The 25,892-nt window shown below is 35.2% G+C and overlaps 2 protein-coding genes across 2 annotated transcripts; both read left to right on the top strand.

The window, feature by feature from the left end:
- Nucleotides 1-4,819: 4,819 nt before the first annotated feature.
- Nucleotides 4,820-11,004, top strand: LOC105172214 (uncharacterized). The gene is made up of 7 exons (XM_011093585.3): nucleotides 4,820-5,187; nucleotides 5,436-5,518; nucleotides 6,107-6,115; nucleotides 6,306-6,394; nucleotides 7,028-7,152; nucleotides 7,836-7,912; nucleotides 10,193-11,004. The coding sequence occupies exons 1-7, from the start codon at nucleotides 4,970-4,972 to the stop codon at nucleotides 10,804-10,806; spliced, it is 1,215 nt and encodes a 404-aa protein (XP_011091887.1). The 5' UTR covers nucleotides 4,820-4,969; the 3' UTR covers nucleotides 10,807-11,004.
- LOC148786676 (uncharacterized) lies at nucleotides 10,841-14,572 on the top strand. Its single transcript, XM_088886227.1, has 4 exons — nucleotides 10,841-11,054; nucleotides 12,793-13,149; nucleotides 13,551-13,678; nucleotides 13,937-14,572. Exons 1-4 carry the CDS (start codon nucleotides 10,841-10,843, stop codon nucleotides 14,570-14,572), a joined length of 1,335 nt encoding a protein of 444 aa, XP_088742353.1.
- The last annotated feature ends 11,320 nt before the right edge of the window (nucleotides 14,573-25,892 follow it).

Below are 25,892 nucleotides of genomic sequence, written 5' to 3' on the forward strand. Positions count from 1 at the left end.
AATAATACCACCATCTGACGAACCAATTTGGAATTTTTTTTGGAGAAATTTTGGTGCCAAAATAGAAAGACATGGTATTTTTCTCATTTTGTTTAAGAAGGAAATGTCGAAAGGCTTTGATGTAATCCCAATATGAAATCAATGGATATTTTTTGTTTGGAATATTTTTGAGGTCATAGGGACTTTTTCCCCAGTCAGACAAAGAAAGAATGGGATTTATTCAAATTTTTCTGTAGCCAATTTGTGAGGAGTTGGCTGGGGCTCCTTTGGGGGGCATATTTTGGTTAAAAATAGATCTTTTTGAGACAAGAATGTCTTCATAAAATTGTTGGGTCTTTTGAGGATCTTCGTAAATCCTATTATGATTTTCATCAAGAACCATTGTTCCCATTAGAACAGGATTATCTTGAGTTTGTTCATTAATCCATTCATCCTCAATTATACAATCGAGGTGAAAATCTGCTTTCTCAAAATATGGGGAGATTGGTGAATTGGATTGGGAACTGGTAGGTAAAATTATTGTTCCTAAATCAGTACAAATTCCGTATTTCTTTGTAGTGGTTGCGAACGATGAGCTTAAGTGAATAAGCCTCAAGGCCTTCTCTCTGTAGCAAGGTGCGTTTTCCGAACAAACCTATGAGACTTGTACGAAGTCAGAACAAACAATACCTCACAAAACGGAGTCCCAGTCGAATTGCAAACCCATCAAATATTATGTTTGTTGGGAAGTGACATTTTTAGTCATATACGAATTCATTTATATAATCTTATCTTGTAATTTTAAAAATTTCATATATAGAACTAAAATAATTGGAATTTGTTAAACTAGTCCGTAAAGTGAACATGACCAACTTAACTGAGTGTAATTTTTCGATCATTTTTAGTATATTCCAATTAATTTTATTCATAATATATAAAATTTTAAAAATTATAAAATAAATTCATACACAACTAAAATTAGGCGCTGAACTAAATTTTTACAAGTTTCCCTACGTTTGTTTGTACGTACAGACAGAGGACAAAACCACTGCAATTAAACCAACCCATTGAGATTAAATAACCAATTTTTAATTAAAGTTCCTAAGGTCCGTAATTAATTACACATGCATCTTCCCAGACAAATCTGCTGATAAAATTCACCAATCTGCTCGCCTTCCCTTTTTCAATTACAATTAATTCTTTTGGTCTTTGGCATAGTTTGAATTTCAAGAGAGAGAGAGATTCCCCATGAAATGCAGAAAACCAGAGAGGGATTTATCCCGATTGGTAGCATGGCTGAGTGCTTCGGCCAAGTGTTGAAAACCCTACTTTTAACATCACCTCCCACCTTCAAACTTTGTACTTTCCTTTGTCCTCTTCTTTTATTCATTTCAATTTATTTCCCCAGCTTCCAACCCAAAAAAAATAATTAATAAAATAAAATAATGAATTGAGATAGAATTTAATTCAATTTATCCCATGTAATATTGTAAATGAACAAATTATCTTCTACGAAAAAATAATAATATACCCTCTTGTATCTTTTAAAATGAAGCAATTTTATCTCCCTAAAAAATATAAAGGGGTAAATTAATATATTTTAAAAAATACAGGGGGTTAAATTACAATTTCTTTTCATAAAGATGTAATTTGCTCGTTTACAATATCAAAGAGGTAGCTTGCATTTTTTCCAATTGCAGTATGATGCATTTTTTCTTATTCAAGATCAAAATTAAAACAAAAAGTACACTCCATTCCCTTCTTCAAAAGTTATTATTAAAAATCAATGGCGTATAAATTTGATGTCGTGGGTTCGTGTCCCATCGAACGTGTGGGTATTTATTTAATCATTTTATATAAATAATTATAATTTATTTAATAATTTATTGAGATACTGATATATTTATTAAAAACAAAAAACAAAAAGTTATCATTAAAAAAATTAGGCACTTACATAAATGGTTTCTTCTACTTCATACAACTGTGCAATAATGATACCAACTTTCAGCACTGTAGTGCTGTTTGAGCCCAGGAGGAATGAATATCCTCATGTCGCGTGCACAGTAAATTAGGCACTTCCTCGTATCTTTTTTTCTAGGATCTCATAAAAAATATATATAAAACACAATACGGGTAATCCTTTTCTAATATTATAAATGAGTAAATTACTTTATTTTTCTATTTTTTTTACGATCTTAATAAAAATATATATAAAACACAATACAAGTAATCCTTCTGTAATATTATAAATGAGTAAATTACTCTTTTATTAAAAAAAATAGCGATATTCTCCTATTCTTTTTTAAAATATAACATTTTATTCTGCCTGTGTTTTTAAAATGAATCAATTTACCTTTTTAAACACAGGGTTAAACTGCTTTATTTTAAAAAGTATAGGGGATAAATTACTATTTTTTTTATAGAAGGATAATATGCTCATTTAAAATATCACATGGGTAAATTGCATTAAATCCAAATATATATATACTTTATTATTTTTTATTTATTTTGTACGGTAAATTTTTTATTTATTTATTTATTAGCGTATAATATAAATATTATATGGTTCTCTCGCTCGAGATATGACACCACTAATTCTCAATCATTAATTTTAAAATATACTACCAAATAACGAATTATTCAGTGCATCATAAATGACCACAACTTAAAAATTATGATAAATCAATACTATCTATTTACAGTAAAACAAAATTAATTCAAAAACATAAGTTTTAATTCAATTAATCAATATTTATCCTGATTTTTAATCGCCGTAAAAAATATTTACATAACTTTAGCTACAACCAAAGCATTTGCTTTGAATTTGAACTTTGACTAATGCATTTGATATCACCTGCAGAAATAATGACTAATAGTCTTTACGCAACTTGATTAATTAGTATTCACAATGATTTTTCAGTTTCGATCATGCTAATCAGACATGACAAAAAGTCATATTTCTTTTACGGGATAATTTCATTTTGGCCCCTAAATCTCTTTTTGCACTTCATGTTCCGAACTCATCAATCCCGAAATTTTCTTAAAATGATCAAAATTCGTTCTGACATTTAGTTGATTGTCTAAACTAACGAAGTGACTTTTTCGAAGAGAAAAAAAAAATACAGCAAACCAACAATAAAAGCCAAAAATTACCTGTCATAGAAAAAACAAAAGTGTATCAAAGTTGAAATCATCCCTTTCTTTGAGTAAAGTCACGTAAAAAATTTTAAAACTTGTGATTTTTGTAACTTTTTATTTGAAATTCCATTTCAAATAAAGTTAGAGGAGATACACACACTTCTCTAAACAACAAAACAGAAGAAAAGAACAAAATTGAAGGTGAGTGAATTAGGTGAATCAACAACACACTGTTTTTGTTTGTTCATTTCCCCACTTTGTATTCTTTTTCGCTCTTCTCTCTGTCTATACCCCAATTTGGTAAACCACTTTAGTTTACCAGCAAAGGGAAAACCGTACCCCTATTTTCTCTCTCCTCTTCTTATTTCTTTTTTTTTTTTAGTGTGTTTTTGTGCCCGTTCTACATTGAAAGTCAAGATAATCATATTTGAACAGGAGCAAAATAGTTAAATTACTCTCAATAAGTGTGTTTATAAAGTTTCAAATTCTATTTATTTGGAAAAATCTACTTTAAAATTTAGCTCGTTTACCACTGGACCAACAATTTATTAATCTGAACTCTATTCTTTGAGAAAAATTTTCTATCACACTTTAAATTTTATATTTATTTGGCACCCATATATATAGTAGGAAAAATTACAATTTTAGTGCCGTAAGCAGTATCAATTTTAGTCCTGTACGAGTATATTTTTTTTAATTTTTTCTATAATATTTTAAAAATTTTACACATTGAAAAAAATGGTTAGAATTTGTGACTAGCTTTTAGGTGTATTTTTGGGGTTATTTTAGCAAATTTGGATAATTTTTGTCCTCAATATGCAAAATAAATTTGTAAAAATTAATTTGTAGAGGACTATAATTGAAACACCCTATACACATGAGATTAAAATTGTAATCTTGTCATATATAGTAGGGTTTTTTTTTTCTTATTATTTGGCCATATATATATAGTAGCGTTATACACTGTGCTCCCTCACATATTTTTAAGGTAGCATTTATCTCCCCACCTCTAAATTAATAAATATAATACTTATTCCCAAGAACTAAATATTTGGACAATTTGCACTTAATTATATTATATACATATTTATATCAAAGGATTTCTTTTTTCAACATTTGCATTTTAAATCCAATTAAATTTCTTAACTGAAAAATATATTTTTAATTACAATAAATTAAAATACAATTAATAAGTTAAATAATTCAAATTTTATTATATTTACATACTCAAAGTTAAGTAATGAATGATTACAATAAATACACAATAAAAAAATTAAAGTTATTAGTTTGATAATAAAACTAAGTTATTAATTATTTAATTTTTTTAGATAAAAAAATAATTTATTATACTCATTCATCATTTAATGTTAAGTATGTAAAATATAATAAAATTTGAACTCTTCCACTTACTAATTATATTTTAAATATTTTCAATTATTTTTTAACTGAATATTATATATATAATATAAGGTCAAATTTTAAATATTTAAGTGTTATTTTTATTAATTTAAAAAATATATGGTATCTTAAGGATAGTAAAATGGCAACTTGCACTTAGCGCTATACAATGTGAAACTTCTCAGTAAACTTACAAGTCAATTTAATTATATTTTTTAATTTTTTTTAAAAATACATATCAAAACATTTATTAATACAGCATTAATAAATAATACAAAAGTGTAATAAAAGATCCCATCAACCCCACCCCACCCCCTCTTTTCCTCCTCTTCTTCGATTCCCCACCAACCCACCCATCTTTACACACTCACACCCTGACTGCGTGTGTCATCACCTCATCACGCCCTCCTCCATCTCTCCTCCGCTAGAGAAAGAAAAGAAGAGAGAGAGAGAGATGAAGAGGAGGTCCCCTTCATATTCTTGTTCTTCTTCCTCATCATCTTCCTGCATTGGGTCACCACTCACACAAAATCAATCCAAGACTGCTAAATCTCTCCAGCAGCAGCCCAAAAAACCAAAACGCGTTAGAGCTAAGAAGCGTGTGAGCGCTGCTCACGACTATACCGCCACCTCTCCCAAATCAAGAAGCTCCATCTACAGAGGGGTCACAAGGTAAATTCACACTCAAAACACACACTCATCTGTACATACGCACACCCACACACAAATCCAAAATTTTATTTTATTTTTTTATTTTTGACATAATCCCAGATGGAAAATCGTGAATTGGGGTTGTTTGCATGTTGGATTTGCATGCATGGAATTTTTATTTTCTAATTTTGGAAAGACAATTAAATTCAAGAAAAATAAATAATTTTTTTTTTTTGTTTTTATGAATAATAATAATGGTGGTGGTGCAGGCATAGATGGACCGGGAGGTTTGAGGCTCACCTGTGGGACAAGACTACATGGAACAGCATTCAGAACAAGAGAGGAAGACAAAGTGATTTTTTTTCCTTCCTCTTTCAATATATATTTTTTATTAAATAATCCATTTTTTGTATTATTTTAATTCAACTTTTAGGGTGAACAAAGTCAAAAAAAGAAAGTACTGAAGTGAAGGAGATCTCTGATCTTAATTTTAAGAATTTGGATAAAATACGTTGACATCTCCACGAACAGATTTAAATATACAATTACTTTTTATCGTTTAAAAAAAATTACAATTGGTAAGACTCTTGAATTTATAGTTGTAATTATAAGTTCACCTCATATTCAGATGAATTTTTTAATAAATACCCACAGAGTTATGTGCACTAACACTTAATCAGAAGTGTACCTTTATTTTAACAAAAAAAAAAAGAAAAGAAAATGGGGTGTCTGTGTAGTCAAATTCACAGGGTGTAGATCTAATTTACCCTACTTTTAGTTATTTAATTAAATGGTCCCATATAATTATTTAATTACAGTATATTCTGCTGTTGATTAATTTAATAAAATTTAAATTCAGAATTCTGACTGTGGTTTTATTCCTGATCATGGTCGTGATGATCCTGGTCCACTGCAACGCCCGCAATTTGTCCCTCCGCAGTCTATTTAGGTAAAGCTCATAAACTATTTTGTTTTATTTTATTTTTGAGTTGGAATTATTACATGTACTGTTCTACTATCTATAACTTTTTTTAATTAAATGTGCTGATTTTTATTGAGTATGGATGTATAAGTTCAGTCAAGATTTCATTAATTATTTTTATTATTATTATGTAATTAAATAATTTAAATGTGCGTAGGGGCTTATGACAATGAGGAAGATGCGGCAAGAACCTACGACTTAGCCGCCCTCAAGTACTGGGGGCCCACCACTATACTCAATTTTCCTGTATGTAGATACTACTGTTGCATTCTTCCTTTTTTTTATTCATTTTAGATAATAAATTACGTCAAGTTTTTCTAAAATTTAATACAAATTATAAATATATTCTTATTATTTGAGATATTATCATGCCCCGTTTATAATAACACCCATTTAATAATTGATCAATTTGTTAACCTTTTTTTATGATTTTATCAAAATTATGTATTGAATAGATAAAAAAATATCCTTTTGAATCTTGAATTATAATTATGTATTTTTAGAATTTTTTATTTTTTTATAATAACAGCCGTTTTGACATTAAATTTTTAAATATTTCTTTAATAATGTCTCTCCAACAAAAGATTTTTTAATATATTTTTTATTTTTAAAATAATATATAAAATTTCAAAAAATGTAAAGTTGACATTTGTGACATCATCAGGTTATCAATAATTTCTCAAATAATAAAAAAGTATTTGTAATTGTATCAAATTTTAGTTAATATTTATGTTTGAATTAATCAATTATTAATATTATTATGTTCCGAATTTTCAGTAGGGATTTTTAGTGCATGCATTATTGTGTTTAATTTTGACTAATGATAGAGGGCGGCCAACTAATTAAGACCATTAACTTTTGTGTTGACTGGAAATACAGGTGGGGTCGTACTCGAAAGAGCTTGAGGATATGCAGAAATCCTCCAAGGAGGAGTATTTAGCTTCGCTCCGGCGGCGGAGCAGCGGGTTTTCAAGAGGTGTTTCCAAGTATCGCGGCGTTGCGAGGTAATACAGTATTAGTAAGAAGAAGAAAATCGTCATGTTATTAAGTAACGACTTCTATTTTTATGGTGGGAATAAATTAATACCGAAAGTTGTAAGTTTCAGTGTAGTAAAAGTTGGGAGTTTTCGAGACAAACATAAGTGAAGAAAAGCTAAAATTGGAATTTTTGGAAAAATAACTTAATATTTAAAATTTTATCAATAAAATATCGAAATTGGTAGTTAGCCATTTATAACTTTTAAACGGTTCAAACAGTAAGAGTTGTAAGTTAAAAACACATTTTTCAAGTTATTTTGGACAAAAAATTTGATAAACACTTATCTTTAACCGTTGCAAACACCTCTCTGGTCAATATATCTGTCGATGAGTTCAAATAATAAAAAAATACTTTTTAAGTGGGAACCGCGCATGGTTTTATTCTCTTCGTGGGCGTTGATGATGGTGCATTATCTGCGTGTTTACTTGAATGTGGAACAAAAACATGACTTTTTGGCGAGAATCATGCTCTATCAGTGTAATAATGCTGGATTCACTACAGGTTGTTGTAATTTTTACGGGGTTGGATTTGTTTCATTTTTCAAAAGTTCTTGAATGTAAATATCTTTTTAAATAAGATTTTTCAATTTTAAAAATGAAAAATAGGGAAAAAAAATGTCATCTAACATGTTTTTGTGGAATTTGACAGGCATCACCATAACGGTCGATGGGAGGCTCGAATAGGTCGCGTTTCTGGAAACAAATACCTTTATTTGGGAACCTACAGTAAGTCTTCCTTACTCGTATTTACGCATCTCGAATTTGGTATAGTTTATTACCTTTTTACCCCAAAAGGAAAACTATAATTACACAAAAAATTGTCAAACATAAATTTAGATCATGAAATAGGGATGGGGGAGATGGGTAGAAGTGTAATTACAGACGAGAAGAAAAAGTCATAAAGAACTGTAGAGATCCGATTCTCAAAATCCATCTGCATCTGCTTGTCCCCAAACAAAGGGGAATAGTTTATTAGGTATAAGAAAAGCTGACATGGCACATGTGTTGACTGGGTTTAAGACATTAAGTTATAGTTAAGACAATCTCTGTAAAATGGCCGTACAAGATAGACTTGTGTTCCTTAACCTTTATTAAACTGAAAATATTCCCTTTTAGAGGGCTATGATCCCTTTTCTTTTATTTTTTAAGTATAAATTTGACTAGAAAGTTGATGGATCCAAGTAGTGAGCAGGCAACAGATCTCAGGGACAAATTCCGTTCTATATGTAGTGTACAAATGCACCAGACACATACTTCCATGATGAAATATGTGGGAGTATGTGTGAGCATATCAAGTGCACCAGCTGCAGGATGCAACCGTTTTTTTGAGACTATTTTTCCCTCTTGAAAAAAAAATTATTAATGGCTGTAATTAAAATTATAGTAAAATAATTATTATTAAATAAGACTAATGCAAAAATTAATTTTTTCATTATAAAAAATATTATTTGCTAAGAGTCATGGCAAAAATATATCTAATTTCACAAAAATCACGGCCAACGAGCATGGTTATTTGCTATTACTATTTAATATTAGTTGTTATAATTAAATATTATATTTCTTCCAGTGACGACTCTTTCTGAATAAATTTAAAATCGGGTTAGAGGTAACACGTAATTGTGAAAATAATGATAAGCAAAAAATCATCCTTAAAGAAGAAAGACCCCCAAGCGGGAAGTGGTGGGCTTTTCTTTTCAGTGAAGTTCTTTTTTTTTTTCGGTAAATATAATTTTCATAAATAGAAAAAGATATAGTACAACAATCATGAATCAAGTGGTGTTTTCTTTAACAGGCCAAGGGATACGTCACAATGTATAAAGTATAGTGAAATTCTTTTATGGCCATAAATTTGAACCCTGCTACCTTCATGATTTGCATTTGAAAATCATATATATTAAGTTAAGCGACGCTGCAATTAAATGAATAATAAAGTACCAAATTAGGAGAATTAAAAGCTAATGAAAGGGTTTAATGCATTTACGGCAGTTAACCTGCTATGGAAAAAAATAGCTATTTATTCTTTTGTGTTAATTAAAATAAAGTAATTTATCCCTTGTTTAAGAAGGTAAACTGCTTTATTTTAAAAAACAAATGGAGAAATTTCTGCATTTTAAAAAATACATGAGAATAAATTATTAAATTTTTTTATAGGAACAATTTATTCATTTACAATACAGGATAAGGGTGTTTGCAATAATGAAAAGGTTATATGAGTTTGGACATTTTTGCGCAGCTGCTTGATTATTTGCTACCACAACTCCAATTATTTTTGGACCACGCTGCAGATAATGGGGGTGATTAATTAATTGGTGGTGGGCTCTCCTTAACTTAGATTATACATTAGATAGAAGACCATATTTCTTACCAGTTATAACAGCTCTACAGTGATATAGAAGTAACTGTTTTATTTTAATTTAAATTGTACTTTATTTTTTTAGTCCATTTAATATGTGCACGCGTGAACAATTTTAATTTTAAATTAAATAAATAATGTAATTTTTGGATACATAAATATAAGCAATGCTTTATAGAAATAAGCAGTGTGAAATCATTGTTTTAATTTAGATATTTTTGGAAATAAAACTTTTATAGGAAATGGAGTTTTATTGAGAGTCGTCTGAGAAGAGATTTGACCTTTTATCAGGAGCAGACAGAACTGATATTCTTCTTGAAAATCCAGGAAAAAACATTGGGATTTGAAGTAGAGATTTTGACATGAATAAATAAGTCTACGGAAAAATCTCATGCAAAGTAGGTATGGTTGAGTCGATCTAATCAGACTCCAATGTAATATTACACTTAATATATGATTGATCACTCTTTTCGAATTGTACACGTAAGTGTTATTTCTATTACGTAATAGGTTTAGATTTGATCAAATCGGTTCGCGCGTGCATACTTAGAATTATAAACTTATACTTTCATGAATTAAACTTACACATATGTTGCCTCCATTTAACATAAAAATTGCTTCGATTTTATTTATTAGAATATTTGTTCATGCAGGCACCCAAGAGGAAGCAGCAGCAGCATACGACATAGCAGCCATAGAATTCAGGGGTCCGAATGCTGTAACAAACTTCGATATCAGCAACTACGCCGATAAGCTGAAGAAAATCCTGCCGGAATTGCAAGTAAAACATGAAGATCTCCAGGTTAAGGAGGAAACAAATCGAGAGTCCATAGACGACGTACAAGCAGATGAAACACATGATGATCAAGAAGATGGAAGCCAACAGGTACAACCAAGCATTCCAAAGTTAGAGTTGATAGACCCTACTGATCACTCCCAAGCCATGATGGTGATGGACCCGACCGACCAGCATGAGCACCCTTGGGACCTTTGTCTCGACACGGATGGCTTCAATGCGCTTCATTTGCCTGACATCCCTCTCGAGAGAGCGTCCGAGATGCTAGGTTGGCTTGACGACAAAGGCTTTGAGGATGATATTGAATGTATTTTTGATGGGCCGTTGTACAATAACGAGCTCCTGCAGGATGCAATGTCGGGGACAGCCTTGGACGTTTTGGTGGACCGGGAGTCCAAAGGGCAGGAGTTATCGGGTTCGCCTTCTTCGTCATCGTTGTCCACGATGGCATCAGTTTGTAGCAACATCTAGTGTTCTTGTTGGAAGCTGAGGAAAGTAGTGTAGCATGAATGCTTCTGTACAAGTTCAACGTTTTTGGCTTGTTTATGGTGCTGTCTTTTTCCCTTCCTTGAGATTTGACTATGAAAAGTTAGCCATGTTTGTTGCTAGTAATGTAGGAGTCCTTAGTGCTTTCAAAAGAAGAGAAATCAGAGAGCTTGCTTTCTTCTATTCTTCGCTTGTTCTTATACCTCTAGTCTCTGTTGGCCTGTTGGGTTCAAGTGTTTGATGAAAACAGCAACGTGCTGTAGGACGATTGAAAACAAAATTAAAAGGAGAAAGAGAAAATTCGGAGATTGGTTAGGGAAAATGATGAGGAAAACAATGGGAGAACGCCAGAAAGGAGGGGATTTCAATGTTGGAGAAGAGGATAAATAATCCGATCAAAAGGTGTACTCTTGATTTATTAGGAAGTTTGGTGCATGTACAAATATAAAATAACGGACCAAGAATTAAAGAGGAAAAACAAGGATCCAAGAATTTATATCAAATTCTTACCCTTGTCGTTTTTTCTCAGTCGGCTTCGAGCGTTGTTCCTCGTCTCCAATTGAATCGTTTTCCTTAAGATCTTGATCTGCCACAGGATTTCTGTCTCGAGCAAGAACTTTGATCGCCTGATCTGCCTCGGACATCCTCAAGCCAATGGGCAGATAGAGGTAACGAACAAAACCATCTCCAACACTTGAAGTCTAGAATAAAATCAAAGGGATCGTGGGATGAGGAGCTGCCAAGAGTATTGTGGGTTTATCGTACGACCCCACGACCTGCTACAGGTGAGACCCCTTTTTGCTTAATTTATGGTTCTGAAGCTATAATTCCTGCAGAAATTGGCGAGGAAACCCAGAGGATAGCGAGCTATGACCCAGTAGCCAACAATGAAGCACGATCTTTCGATCACGCCATGGTGGAGGAGAGAAGGGACGCGGCGTATGCAAAAATACTCCACCACAAAGGGTTGATGCTAAAAGGCCACAACAAGAGGCTGTGACCAAGGGAGTTGCAAATAGGCGACCTCGTCCTGAAAAAAGTAGAAGTCTCCAAACATATGGGTAAACTAGACCCAGGATGGGAAGGACCCTACAAGGTGGTTGAAATGAAGAGTCAGGGAACATATAGGCTCCAAGATGCCAATGGGAAAGATCTTTCCGGACCTTGAAATATCCAGAACCTTAGGAATGCCTGGAAAAGGCCCAATAGATGCGATCTGAAAAAGATCCCCTCTTAAATGTAAGGTTCGTCAAATAAATACGATTGAGAAAGATCCAACTTTTGCGTCTAAAGGTCATCCAATAAATACGATCTGAAAAGATCGCCCTTTAAATGTAAAGCTCGCCAAATGAATAAGATCTGGGAAAGATCTCTTTTTGCATACAAAGTTCATTTAATGAATAAAATGGAAGACCCCCCTTAGATAACACATGAATCTGAAAAAGATCATGGCATTTAGTTGAGGTGAGTACATCATAAGAATTACAAAACGACCTCACTTTGCAAACTTAATATTGTCTGAAATGCAAGAAGATTCTAAATAAAGGCGACATCAGTTATCCTCTATCTCATCCAATAAAGCTGCAAATTCATCTTCATCAGTGGGAGGCACTTATTCATTAGCAAAAAGGTTGCATATTACCATCAAGGCCTGGAAGCGAGAAATGCTACAATTTGTCCCCGAAAAAGGGCGACACAGTTAAAAAAAGAAGAAGAAGCTCAATGAATTGAATGAAGAAGAGGAAAAGTGAATAAAGAGAATAGAACCCATTGGTGAACATAAGGAGATAGAGTTGGTGCAAGGAGACCCAACGAAGACGACCAAGATAGGATCCAGAATGAACAAGGAGCTAGAGATGCTAATGGTCGCATTCCTCCACAACAATGCAGACATGTTCGCATGGGATCTCTCGAATTTTAAAGGAATAAGCTCAGAGGTCATAGTCCACTGATTGAATGTTGATCCCTCAGTACGACTTGTCCAGCAGAAGAAGAGGACATTTGGGGTGGAGAAGAACAAAACTATCAACGAAGAAGTCAGAGAACTGTTAAGCGCAGGATACATCTCCAAGATACAATACACAGATTGGCTTTCGAATGTGGTGGTAGTGCTAAAATCATCTAGAAAGTGTAGGATGTGCACAGATTTTACAGACCTAAATAAAGCATGCCCCAAGGACCCATATCCTCTACCAAGAATCGACATACTGGTAGACTCCACAGCTGGTTATGAAGAACTCTTCTCCATGATGGACGCTTATCAAGGGCACCATCAGATCTATATGACGACTGAAGATCGAGGCAAAAAATCCTTCGTAACAGAGCAAGGTATTTTTTGTTATTATGTAATGCCTTTTGGACTGAAAAATATAGGAGCCACATATCAAAGACTGGTAAACAAGATTTTTCGAGACCAAATAGGAAAAACAATGGAGGTCTACGTGGATGATATACTCATTGAGAGCTAGCAACCAGAAAATCATTTGGCACACTTGGAGATCGCATTCACCATCATGAGAACATATGGGATGAAGCTCAACCCAACAAATGCACATTTGGAGTCATCGGCGGCAAATTCTTGGGATATATGGTCAGCAGTCAGGGGATAGAGGCCAACCCAGAGAAATTTGAAGCGATCTTGCAATTCAAGTCACCAACCTTAGTGAAAGAGGTCCAGAAACTAATTGGTAAGATCGCATCACTCAATCGCTTTATTTCTAAATCTGTAGATAGAAATTTACAATTTTTTAAAGTTCTAAGAAAAGCGAAAGAGTTTAAGTGGATAGAAGAATGCGAGCAAGCATTCCAAGAACTTAAGAACTACCTGAGGTCACCAACCTTGTTGGCGAACCCTAAGGTAGGTGACACATTGTATTTATATTTAGCAATATCAGAAAATGCTGTCAGTTCGGTACTGGTGAGAGAGGACAAGAAAAGACAGAATCCGATATACTATGTTAGTAAAATGTTGTAAGGAGCCGAAAAAAGATATACCACGATCGAAAAACTTGTGCTGGCCCTTGTAGTAACAGCTCGAAAGTTGCGACTGTACTTCCAATCCCACAAGGTCGTGGTGTTAACTAATCAACCTCTAAAATCTCGACCTGAAGCTTAGGGAAGATTGGTGAAGTGGGCAATCGAACTAGGGGAGTATGATATTGATTACCAAACCAAAACAGCTAAAAAAGCACGAGTCCTAGCAGATTTCGTGATGGAGTTAGCTGGGGAATCAATCCAAGAGCCCAGTACTTGGATATTACACGTGGATGGATCTTCAAACGCCAATAATGGAGGAGTTGGGATTCTTATTCAAGGACCACAGGGGATAGAAATGGAAGTTGCTGCTAAAATTTCTTTCGCCATTACTAACAATAAAGCAGAGTATGAAGCTTTAATCCTAGGATTGGAGTTGGCTCATGAAGCAGGAGCAAGAATTTTGGAAGTATTTACGGATTCCCAACTCGTAGCAATGCAAATCGAGGGAACCTATGAAACTAAGGAGCGATCTATGGCTATATATCATAAGAAAGCCAAATCATTGATGCAACAGTTCAATAAATGCTCGATCATGCAGATTCCAAGATGCAAGAACGATAGAGCCGACTCACTATCAAAGTTCAGAGCTCTCTTATCAGGAATTAAAAATCGGAAGGTAATAGTCATGGTGAGAGATCAACTAGCATTTTCAGAAGGTTCGGAAATCAATAAGGTTGAGCCACCTTGCCCATGGAGAGATGAAATTATAAAATAGCTTAAACATGGCATTCTACCCGAAAACCCCACACAAGCTAGAAGATTGCAGTTCAGAGCTCCTAGATTCTGTCTAATCGGATCGCAACTATATAAATGGTCTATTGAAGGTCCATTGCTAAGATGTTTAGATGATGACCAGGTCAAATATGTGATGAAAGAAATTCATGAAGTAAGCTGCGAAAATCACTCGGTTGCGCAAGATCATTAGCACAGAAATTGACAAGGCAAGGATATTTTTGGCCCACCATGATGAAAGATACTAAAGAGCTCGTGCAAAGGTGTGAAAGCTGCCAGAGATATGCTTCACAGATACATACACCAGCGACACCTATGCAACTGGTTAAGATCGCATGCCCATTCGACCAATGGGGGATCCATATTCGGGGACCCTTTCCCCCAGCAAAAGCTCAGAAGAAGTTCATAGTAGTAGCGGTTGAGTATTTCTCCTAGTGGGTTGAGGCTGAAGCAATAGCAAGAATATCCGAAATGAAATGATCAATTTTATTTGGAAGAATATAATCTGCAGATTTGGGATTCCAAGAATATTGATATCAGATACTGGAACTCAGTTCCAAGGAAAACAAATCACAACCTGGTTAAAAGAAATGAAAGTTCAGCAACGCTTTACAGCGGTCGGCCATTCTCAAGCCAATGGGCAGACAGAAGTAACGAACAGAACCATTCTCCAACACTTGAAGTCTAGAATAAAATTAAAGGGATCGTGGGATGAGGAGCTGCTAGGAGTATTGTAAGCTTATCGTACAACCCCACGATCTGCTACAGGTGAGACCCCTTTTTGCTTAATTTATGGTTATGAAGCTATAATTCCTGCAGAAATTGGGGAGGAAACCCAGAGGATAGCGAGCTATGACCCAGCAGCCAACAATGAAGCACGATCTTTCGATCTCACCATGGTGAAGGAGAGAAGGGACGCGTCGTATACAAAAATACTCCACCACAAAGGGTTGATGCTAAAGGCCACAATAAGAGGCTGCGACCAAGGGAGTTGCAAATAGGCGACCTCGTCCTGAAAAAAATAGAAGTCTCCAAACATGTGAGGAAACTAGACCCAAGATGGGAAGGACCCTACAAGGTGGTTGAAATGAAGAGGCAGGGAACATATAGACCCCAAGATGCCAACGGGAAAGATCTTCCTCGACCTTGGAATATCCATAACCTTAGGAAGTTTTATGCATAGATATGCCTGGAAAAGGCCCAATAGATGCGATCTAAAAAAGATCCCCTCTTAAATGTAAGGTTCGTCAAATAAATACGATTTGAGAAAGATCCAACTTTTGCGTGTAAAGGTCATCCAATAAATACAATCTGAAAAATATCGCCCTTTTAAATGTAAAGCTCGCCAAATGAATAAGATCTAGGAAAGATCTCTTTTTGCATATAGATTAAAATGGAAGACCCCCCCTTAGATAACACAAGAATCTGAAAAAGATCATGGCATTCAGTTGTGGTGAGTACATCATAAGAATTACAAAACGACCTCACTTTGCAAACTTGGAATATTGTCTGAAATACAAAAAGATTCTAAATAAAGGTGACATCAGTTATCCTCTATCTCCTCCAATAAAGCTGCAAATTCGTCTTCATCGGTGGGAGGCACTTCTTCATCAGCAAAAGATTGCATATTACCATCAAGGCCTGGATCTAATCGTGATATGTCAAAGTCAGGCGCGAACCCTCTTAAGGTAGTCACTTGGGATTTGCATCGATTGAAACCTTGTATCAGAAAATCTGCAGCCTTAATCTCTAGAGCAGACTCAAATGGTGGAGCCTTCATAAAATCTCGAGCTCCTTGGAAACGAGCTTCTCGAATGCGAGCTGAAAACTCTTATGACTTCAGAAAATCTTCGCGGCCTTCTATGGCACCAGCAAGTTTACCAGTTGCATGCTCAATGGAAAATCCAATCTCCTTGCCTGCCTCCATCGCTTTGGCTATCTCCGAAGCCATCTTTTCTTCCAACTCCTTGTTTCGAGCTTCTATGGAGGCTCGTTGACTCTCGAGATCTTTTTCATGCGCAGAAGTCTTGGAGATTTTGATTCAAAGATCTTGATTTCTATGTTCGACCATGATTTGATTCCTGCGGAATCCCGCGCACTTTAAAGAAAGACTTCGAACAAAGTTGGCCACCTGAAGAATGTCAAGCTAAAAGGGCTATAGATCGAATTCAAACAAGATACAAAGAAGGAAACAAACCTGAATCAGCGAGATGTTCTTCGAGTCGAGTGAGTGAGGTTTGCAGCAAAGTTGCTTGGTCCCGCAGAAGGGAACTGACATTATAAAATTCCCAAGAATCTTACCTCTCCTCCTACGCCTACCCACCAAACCACCTGGGCTAGACTCACTAGCGTGAGAGCGATCTGGCGACCTTTCAGCACTTGGAGGTCGTCCGTCAATCATACCTTGAGATCGGGTGTCTTCACTTCCGATCTCAATGGAGTCGACTCTCTCTGGACATTCCTTTCAGGAGCGACTGAATGCTCTGGTTCAGGTAGGGTCGAAGCAATTTATGGGGGAGCAACCGGAGGAGGCTTGACCTGAGCAGCTGCAGCCCTCACTTGAGTCACCCGAATGCGCTGAGTAATACGTGCCTGAATAACCATATTGTCTGCAGAAAATATAACTCAAATAAATATCAATTTGAATGGCCATAAAAGGAGATAGTAAGAATTCACCTAAAGACTCTTCGACCCGGAGGGGTGCTGGAGTGAGATGCGCGAGAAAGAGAATTTCTTCTACCAGGAGCATAAAGGAGTATAAAGTTCAAAAATTGTTGAAATTTGGTTCGAAACGATGAACCCTCATAATAATGATAAACAAGATTATATGACGAATAGAGTTCGGGGATAATTGCATTGGACCCAACTTCAATCGAGTAAGAATTTTAGGGCCACATAGGGGGCTAAAGGAAGACGTAACCCAGCGTCAAAATGGTGAAGAGATAAAAACAAAAACCCTGAGGGGGACGATGCATCCTATCAAACGACCAAGGGATAACGACCTCATAGCTATTGGGATAAAGTACTTCTCTTTTATTCGATGAATTTGTTGTTTTACGGTACTAACTATGCTAGCCCAAGGACCATTCTCTAACATAGCTTAGAATCTAACATAAGTGGGAGTCTCTTCTGAATCAAGTTCTTCTTCGCGATTATTTCGACGCGACCTACGATGCGACCTAACCCTAGATGGACCTTCAAGGGGAGTAAGGGATGCAGCCATACAAGGGGAAGTAGCAGATGCAGAACTTGAATTAAAACCAGTTTGTGAAGAAGACATAGTACCTGGATTTACGAAGAGCAAGGTCAAACAACAAAATCTGGGTCGATAGCTAGAAAGCAGCGATCCTTAGCAAGCAATACAAACTGAGTACATTTTTTAAATGAATCCCTATACATAGAGGCTGGAGATGGATAAACTTCGAATGGACCCATAGGGAAGATGACGCGTGGCAACACAAAGCTCGAGGTAACCATAATGGTTCAACACGTGGCGTCGATTGAATCGAGGAAATGATTGCAGGCTGACAGGATGTTTCGACTTTTGCAGGCGTGACATCACACATCCAAAAGTGGGGGATTGATGATATGGGAAAGTTATAAAAAAGACAAGAATATCCCTTAATTAAAGGTAAAAAGAGGATTTCAAGGAAAGTCATATTTTATGACAACTCTTCCTCATAAGGAAAATGTTCCACGGCCTGGATTATGCCTAAGATCAAGGAAACATATCTCCCGGGCGATCTGGAGGCTTGATCGAGGGAGGACCGTTTGATATGAAAGAAAGACATGAGATCTGAACATGTGTACCTACCTTAAATATTCGAAGTCATCTTATAAATATAGGGGATGGTTGACAGAGCCAGGTAATGAAAATCTAAATACTCTCATTGTTCTATCAACACATATTTTCCACCGAGAATATAATATAACTTGGGTGTCGGAGTGTTCTCGTCGGGAATGATCTCGACTAGTCTAATCTTTTGTGCTTTAGGTTTTAAGATCTGTCCGAGGTAGATCAGGCGATCAAAGTTCTTGCTCGAGATTGAAATCCTGTGGGCAGACCAAATCTCAATCTTGAGATCCTTCAAAGTAGTCTACTCCAATCACAGGGGTCAGCTCATTCTCGTGCTAGAAAGACAGGAAGCAGGAAGGGAGAATCATTCACACGTTATTGATTAACGATTTTGATTCTCTTTTCGTTTCTTCTTTGATTCAAAAGAACCAAGAAGAACAAGGTTGGAAGAGAGTGAAAACATAGAGAAAAAACATGAGAGGTAGAGAGAGGATGAGATATGAGAGTTGTTGGGAGAGAATGAGAGTAGATATGCGTTTTTTAACTCTAGCATCCAAACTGTCCTTCCTTCAACCACTCAACCTTATGGCCGAATTTTGGCTCTCAAAAGATGCAAAATATTCGTCCAAGCTTTACCTCCAAGAGAAGTTATTCTCTATTTGACCTAGACTAAGTCAAATTGGGTAATGGGCTCCAGAAGAACAAGCCTATATCCAATAGACTTATATTAAATCCAATTTAGTAATGAGCCCATCATTTTGAGGTTAATGTCTTTTAATTAAATTAAAAGACTCAAGTCCACTCTCTCTGTTTTAATTAATTTAGAAGGCCTAAAAGCAAAATTAACTAATCTAATTAATTAATCTTTGAGAAAATCAAACCCATGAATTTATACATAAATGATAACCATTTAATCTCTTCAAGAATTAATTTAATTCAATTAAATTAATTGCTTCTTTCGGGATTAATTCTAAATTAATTACATCATATTTCGATGATTAGAGTGTGAGTCTTTAGATTCACACTTAGCTAGACTTGAGCGTGTGTGACCAATACAATTATTTAGTCCAATTAATTTATTTTCGATTAACGATAAGTAGAAATAGCCCGTGACCATGGGTGGTTGTCTACCAATAATCCGTTACAGTAGATACTATGTGAATTGTGCGTGAATATTTAGGATGCAAGTTTCATATGAATAATGTCATTCCATCAACTATCTCCCAACTTTAGTCTAGGGCATGGAATTGAACGTCGCTTCCCATCCTAGACTAGGCATCTATACATAACTTGAGTCCACGTTTACCCTACTAATTGAGACGGGAAACCTATCCCAATCATTTAGTCATTGTGGCTGCAGATTCTCAGGACTTAACCGAGTTTAAGAGTGTATAGCCGACACTGTTGTCATGATATTGACAGGTGATAAATTCTATCTTGGAACTTACCGTCCTCGCTATATACTCTAATTGCACTGGACAAGGCTTATGATCATTATGTCTTACAACACAATCACCGCTTGCCATATCGAAGATACAGTCTTCGTATGCACGTGACTACCATGATTCTGTAAGAATAGGTGATCAAAAATCCAATTGAATTAGCCTTTATGTACTCTGATCCGACAATTTCGGTGTAATTGTAACATTATTTATAAATAAAGTGAGTATTCATTATCTGGCAATTGTATTTGTTGCGCTCACTGATTATGTTTATAGGCTTAACATTACAACAAAGCCCATAAACCAAATTGTACAACCTATGTAGTTAGGTTGCGCATTGGATGGTAGCCATGAAACAAACTTCTAAAAGTTAGATTTAAAACGTTCCAAGTCGAGGACGTCGAGACTGGGCATCGAGAGTTCTATTGAGACTTGCCCTAAAATTGCATTTATTAGATGGGTGTCGTGTTTCATCGGCGACAGACGTTGGACGTCTATGCAATGTTAGTGGGTGGTTGACAAGGCTATCAAGCCAACTGAACTGACTCGCGGGAAGTCGACATATGGAAGCCTTAGAAGCTTGGTCGGTTTGGCTAGATCTCCTGGCTCCGATAGTACGGGATTAGTCCTTAGACTTGAGGAACCATGGCAGTTGCATGCATGTGATGGTTGTATCTTGGATTTGACGAAAGATGACCATATCTTGGATATGGTCATTACAAGTCCTATTCAGTGCAATCAGAATATGTAGTGAGGATGATAGGTTCCAGGATAAAATCCGTCACCTATCAGTATATGACAGTTGAATCTCCTATGCTCTTTGAGATGGTTGGTGCTCTTAGAGTCTGTGGCCACAACGATTGGTTGAGTAGGGAATGGTTTCCTATGTCAATCAATAGAGCAAACACATCTCAAGTTATCGAGCATAGTATCTAGTTTAGGATGGGAAACGACGCCCAATACCATGCCCTAGACTTAGATGGGAAGACGGATGATGGAAGGACCGTACCTGTATGGCACTCGGGGGCCTAAATGTTCACGCCGACATTCACCTAGTCTCTAGTATCATGGACCATTGCTAGATGGCCACCCATGGTGACGGGAATTTCTGATTAATGGTTAATTGGAAATAAATTAATTAAATTAGATTTAATTAATCATTATGTTGGACACAAGCTCAAGTCTAGCTGAGTGCGAATAAAAAAAGTCAAACAAATCACTGTGGAACGGATTGAATTAATTCAAGAAGAAATAAATTAATTTAATTAGATTAAATTAATTCAAGAAGAATATATATAAATGATTGGATCATTTATTTAGCAATTCATTTGATGGATGACTCAAGAATTAATTAATTGGATTAATTAATTTTTGGACTTAACACCTTTAAATTAATTAGATTAATTTATTGGGTTTGACTTAATTAATTGATTGGGTCAATTAATTAGTATTTGAGCTTAGATTTACTTAATTGAATTAAATGAATCAATGGACTTTGGTTGTGCTTGATATTTAATTTGATTAAATCGAGCTTGGTGCACATTTGAAGTCCAAGCCCATTTACGGGTGGTTGGAGCAAGTTAAGAAGGAGTTGAAACTCCTCACTATGACGAACATGATGGAGGAGTTATTTCATCATGGTTGGAGGTTATATGAATATGGTTGTATAGGTTGCCTTGGAGGCAAACTTAGTAGTTATTGAATTTTGAATTCAATTGTATGTGATATACAAAAGCTACACACATATCCATCATAACTACCACAAAAGCCACGAATTTTCCCTAAAAAATATTCTCCTTTTGGTTCTATTTTGAATTGGATTCAAATTAGAAAACAGAACAATCCAAAAACACTAAACAATAGTGTTGTGTTTGGACTTGTCTTTCTTCTTGGTTCTTTGTTCTATCTAGCAATAGAACAAGAACTTTACCTTTTCATTTTGTGGTGTGGACAACTTAGAGGAATTCTAGTTTGAATTCTCAAGTGAACAGAATGGGAGAACATAAAGAGCACAACGCACTTTGCAGTTTTATAAAGAAACAAAAGGTAAAGTTTCATATTATGTTTCTGTACTTTTTGGTTCATCCTCTAGCCACATGTCTAGCATACGCTTGGGAATTTCAAAGGGAACACTCCTTTGAACCGATTTTAAAATTTTTATTTCACGCTTCCATTGCATTCTCGGGCCATACCGATTCTTTCAAATTCCTCAAGTTTGAGGACTAGTCTCGTACTATCGGAATTGAGAAGTCCAATTGTACCGACCAAGCCCTCAAGCTTCCATATGACTATTTCTGTGTGTCAGTTCAGTTAGTGGACTAACTTGCTAACTATCCTACTAAAAGTACATAAATAACCTACATCTCCTACCAACGAAACACGAATGCAATACTTAGTGTAAGTCCTTAGGACACTTGATGTCCGTTTCGAAGTTTTCGACTTGAAATATTTCAGATCGACCCTTAGAATGTTGTCTCTTAGCTGCCAAATCTATGTGCAACTCAACTCCACGGGTTTAACCTTTTGCTCCGAGGGAATTTGTTGCGACGTTGAAACACCATTCATCTTTACATAGTAAGCACAATAAAACTATAAAGCGGTTTGATGAACTCTTACTATATTTATATTACAATATTATCTTGATAAACATTGATGAATAAGAAACAACCAATCCAATTGGCTTTCTGGTCACCTATTCTAACAATCTCCACTTGATCATTAAGCTAATTACCCATGTCGCAAAGAAACTCCTAAGCATGAGCAATCTACGGTACCAACCTAGACACCTGGGTCTACTATATTTTTCTGCTGAAGCTACATAGTCCAACCACATGCTTCCTTCACCATCGTACGTACAAATAGTGGATGTGTAAGAATTTTTCATGGATCTTGTGATGAGATTTCAAGCCCAAAAACCTTTTCACTAGTTTTATCAATTACCTCCAAAGCAAAACTGGTTCGGCCATGCGAGGCACCAGATCCTTTCAATGGACGCGGTTTTTAATCCAAACCACTTTCCAATACCTACTTCCAAAAGTCGTCATACATTCGACTTAAGATGGGATGTCGTGGTTCCTGCTTGAAATCCTTTCAAGCTACCACACTCACCATTGAGTCCAAACATACATATACTTTGAGGATTTATTCATTATTCATATGAATCTAAAAGCGAGTAACATTTAGAGCCCGTTTGCTTGTGTTTTCACTAACCTTATTTTCACTTTTCACTATTTGGGTAGTGGGGATTTTGTTTGGTCAAGCAATTTTCATTGAGATGGCATTCTTATTTTGTATACATATTATAGCTCCACATGCATTGGTCACCCAAATTAATTAGTAAAGTTGTCATACATGCCTTATCTTGTCATAGCCTTCAAATCAATTAAGCTTGGTTTCTCTCCCAAAATGTCTTTCTATGGAAGACTCTACCAAAACCAGCTCTATTCCTCCTTCCTCTTCCTCCGACTTTTCTGCACGTCTGACATACAATCCCTTTTTCACTGGCGTCAAGTCCTGTGGCTCGAACAGCGACATTCTTTGTCGGAAGAGAAAGCTCGACACTCCAAATAAGTTGAGCTCTGTTATCCATCAAAAATTTTTTTGAAGCACATTTGGTGGTGAGTTTTTTGATGGATGAAATGGAGGATAGGGAAGGACTGGTAGGCAAGGGAGAGAAGACAACGTCGTGTTTCTCCCTTGCATTTTCGTAGTAAATCACATGTTTTTGACTGGATGTTGTTAAATGTAGCTTTCACATTATCCTTATCATTTAACCAAATAAGCTATAATGTTCATGTATTTGAGGGCTCTGTGTATATCTAGGTGTCATTTTCTCTATAAATTACTAGGAGATGAAAAATGATGAGAAAGAGAGAAGAACCAGGTTACCACTGTACACACCTTGCAATCTTGTCGGTAATTTGGAATTTTTCATTTGGTGAGGTGAGGGTGTGGGGTGTTGCTGGTTCATACCTCACCAACAAAATTTTCTTGTATTATAAATGGGATCTGTGGTTGTACTAGTACAGAATGTGACTCCACCAAACTGCAAGTTCTCCATAACAATGAAGAGGTTTGCATCATCACTGCATATCTATGATACAGATTTTTTCCAGCAAACTTTTTCTTGCTATGCACAACAATTTATGGGTGAATGCTTAGATGATCTCAGCTGTTGACACGTGGATTGACCATCTTGAAAATCTTGCAATATTCTTGTGAAAAAATTAGCTCTTACAATAAATGCTCTCTAGATTTCTTGTTGCTTGTTTTCCATTATTTGTTGTTACTCTACTCATTATTCGATGTTAGTTGCAGTTTATGGAGAATATCCTATTAATACTTCAGATGTTGAGTAACATACGTTGTGACTTTAACATGGTAGATGAGTCGAAAGGGGAAGGAGCCATGCGCTACGTCTTTGGATCCAAGGTCAAGAATTGACAATGCTTGGTGGGATCTTCCACAGGTCCCTTTGTTCATTGAATTGATGTATGAGCATTACAAGAACGAACAACTTATCTCATCTACATTTAGTGAGCAAATTCGGCGTGAAATCGGTGTTGAGTTGTATGAACATAATAGAACATAATACACCCTTGCGCAACTAAAAGGTAAGGCTAATAGGTTTCGAATGCTTTGGCGTAAGTTTTATGATTTGGTATACAAACAGACTGGCTTTGGTTGGGATCCAACTACGTATACTGTGACTGCCAGTGAGGATCGTTGGGTTGAATGGGTAGCAGTTGTCGTACATTTCTCATTTTATTTTCAAACATATATTCATCACATCTTGTCATACGTTAATGAAGTATCAATGATTGTGTAGGCTAATCCGAGAGAGTCTGGCTTGAGAAACAATAATGAATGGTAGGCTCTTGGTAGTGAAAAATTAAGGCCACACACTCGGTTAGATTATTTACAGTAGATGAAATTGAAAGATCATAGCGTGAGGGTTCACAATGACGTGAAGTTAAATTATATTATGTGAAATTATGAGGTGAATTTTCATTTTTTGTTCAAAAGAAGAGAAAATGATAAGGTGAATTTTGATAATTTTATAATTGGTCATATTCAATGAATTTCGTGAACCACATGATTAATTTCAGTTAAAAAAAAAATTTTAATCCAAATATACTCTCAATTATCACATCTATTTAGGTCTACAAATAACTAATCCAAATATATTTTCAGTTATTGCAGAGATACTGTAAGTGGACAATTGCAAAATTACTATTAATGTGGATAATTTTTACATTTAAAAGTTGACCAACGGATCCTCAAATTCTCGCGGTTTTTTTCCCGGATCACCACGTATAAATATCTGATTTTCCATCGATTAATGGGTTAATTTAGATGTATATATGCCTTCCGCAGTAATGCGCGATGACTTAGTGCTTTTTTGTGGCAGTAATATTGATATGAGGTGTTGTAATTTTTCTGATGGTGATTTGCATATGATTCTGAGGGTTATTAGTCTATTTTTGTAACTTTTCGAATTTAGTAGTGTTGTTAGTAGGTAATCAGTTTTTTGTGATTTTTTATTTTTAATTGTGATCATATTAATTATATATAGTCATTTTACAAATTTATGTACAAAAGTGTTCCCGTATCTCTTATCTTCATTTTGTGCTAATTTGTATGGGAAGGAGCAATGCACATGTTAAACTTTAGCCCATCAAAGAAAGAAAAATATTGTACCTTAAATGAAGTAAAAAAATAAAAACTTGTACTGATAAAAGAAAAGAAAATGATAAGAGGCATTTTGATTATTTTATAATTTATCATATTCAATGATTTTGGTCAACCCTCATAATTAATTTCGGTCAAACTAAAAAATCATATACCTATATTCTTAAAACTCACACCTATATACCTATATCTAGAAATAACTAATCCAAACACTTCTGTTCTTGCATAGAAGCCAATAAAGCATTTTTATATAAATAAAATTGATAGAAACTGAAAACACAAGCAAACAGGCCTCTTAGCCTTCCAGAATAAACTCTTTACAAATCGTGTATCAAGAACACTTTTTTAATCCTTATTTAGGTATTAGAGATTGC

This window comes from Sesamum indicum, linkage group LG10, assembly GCF_026168435.1.
Source record: "Sesamum indicum cultivar Baizhima isolate 11 linkage group LG10, ASM2616843v1, whole genome shotgun sequence".
NCBI lineage: Eukaryota > Viridiplantae > Streptophyta > Magnoliopsida > Lamiales > Pedaliaceae > Sesamum > Sesamum indicum.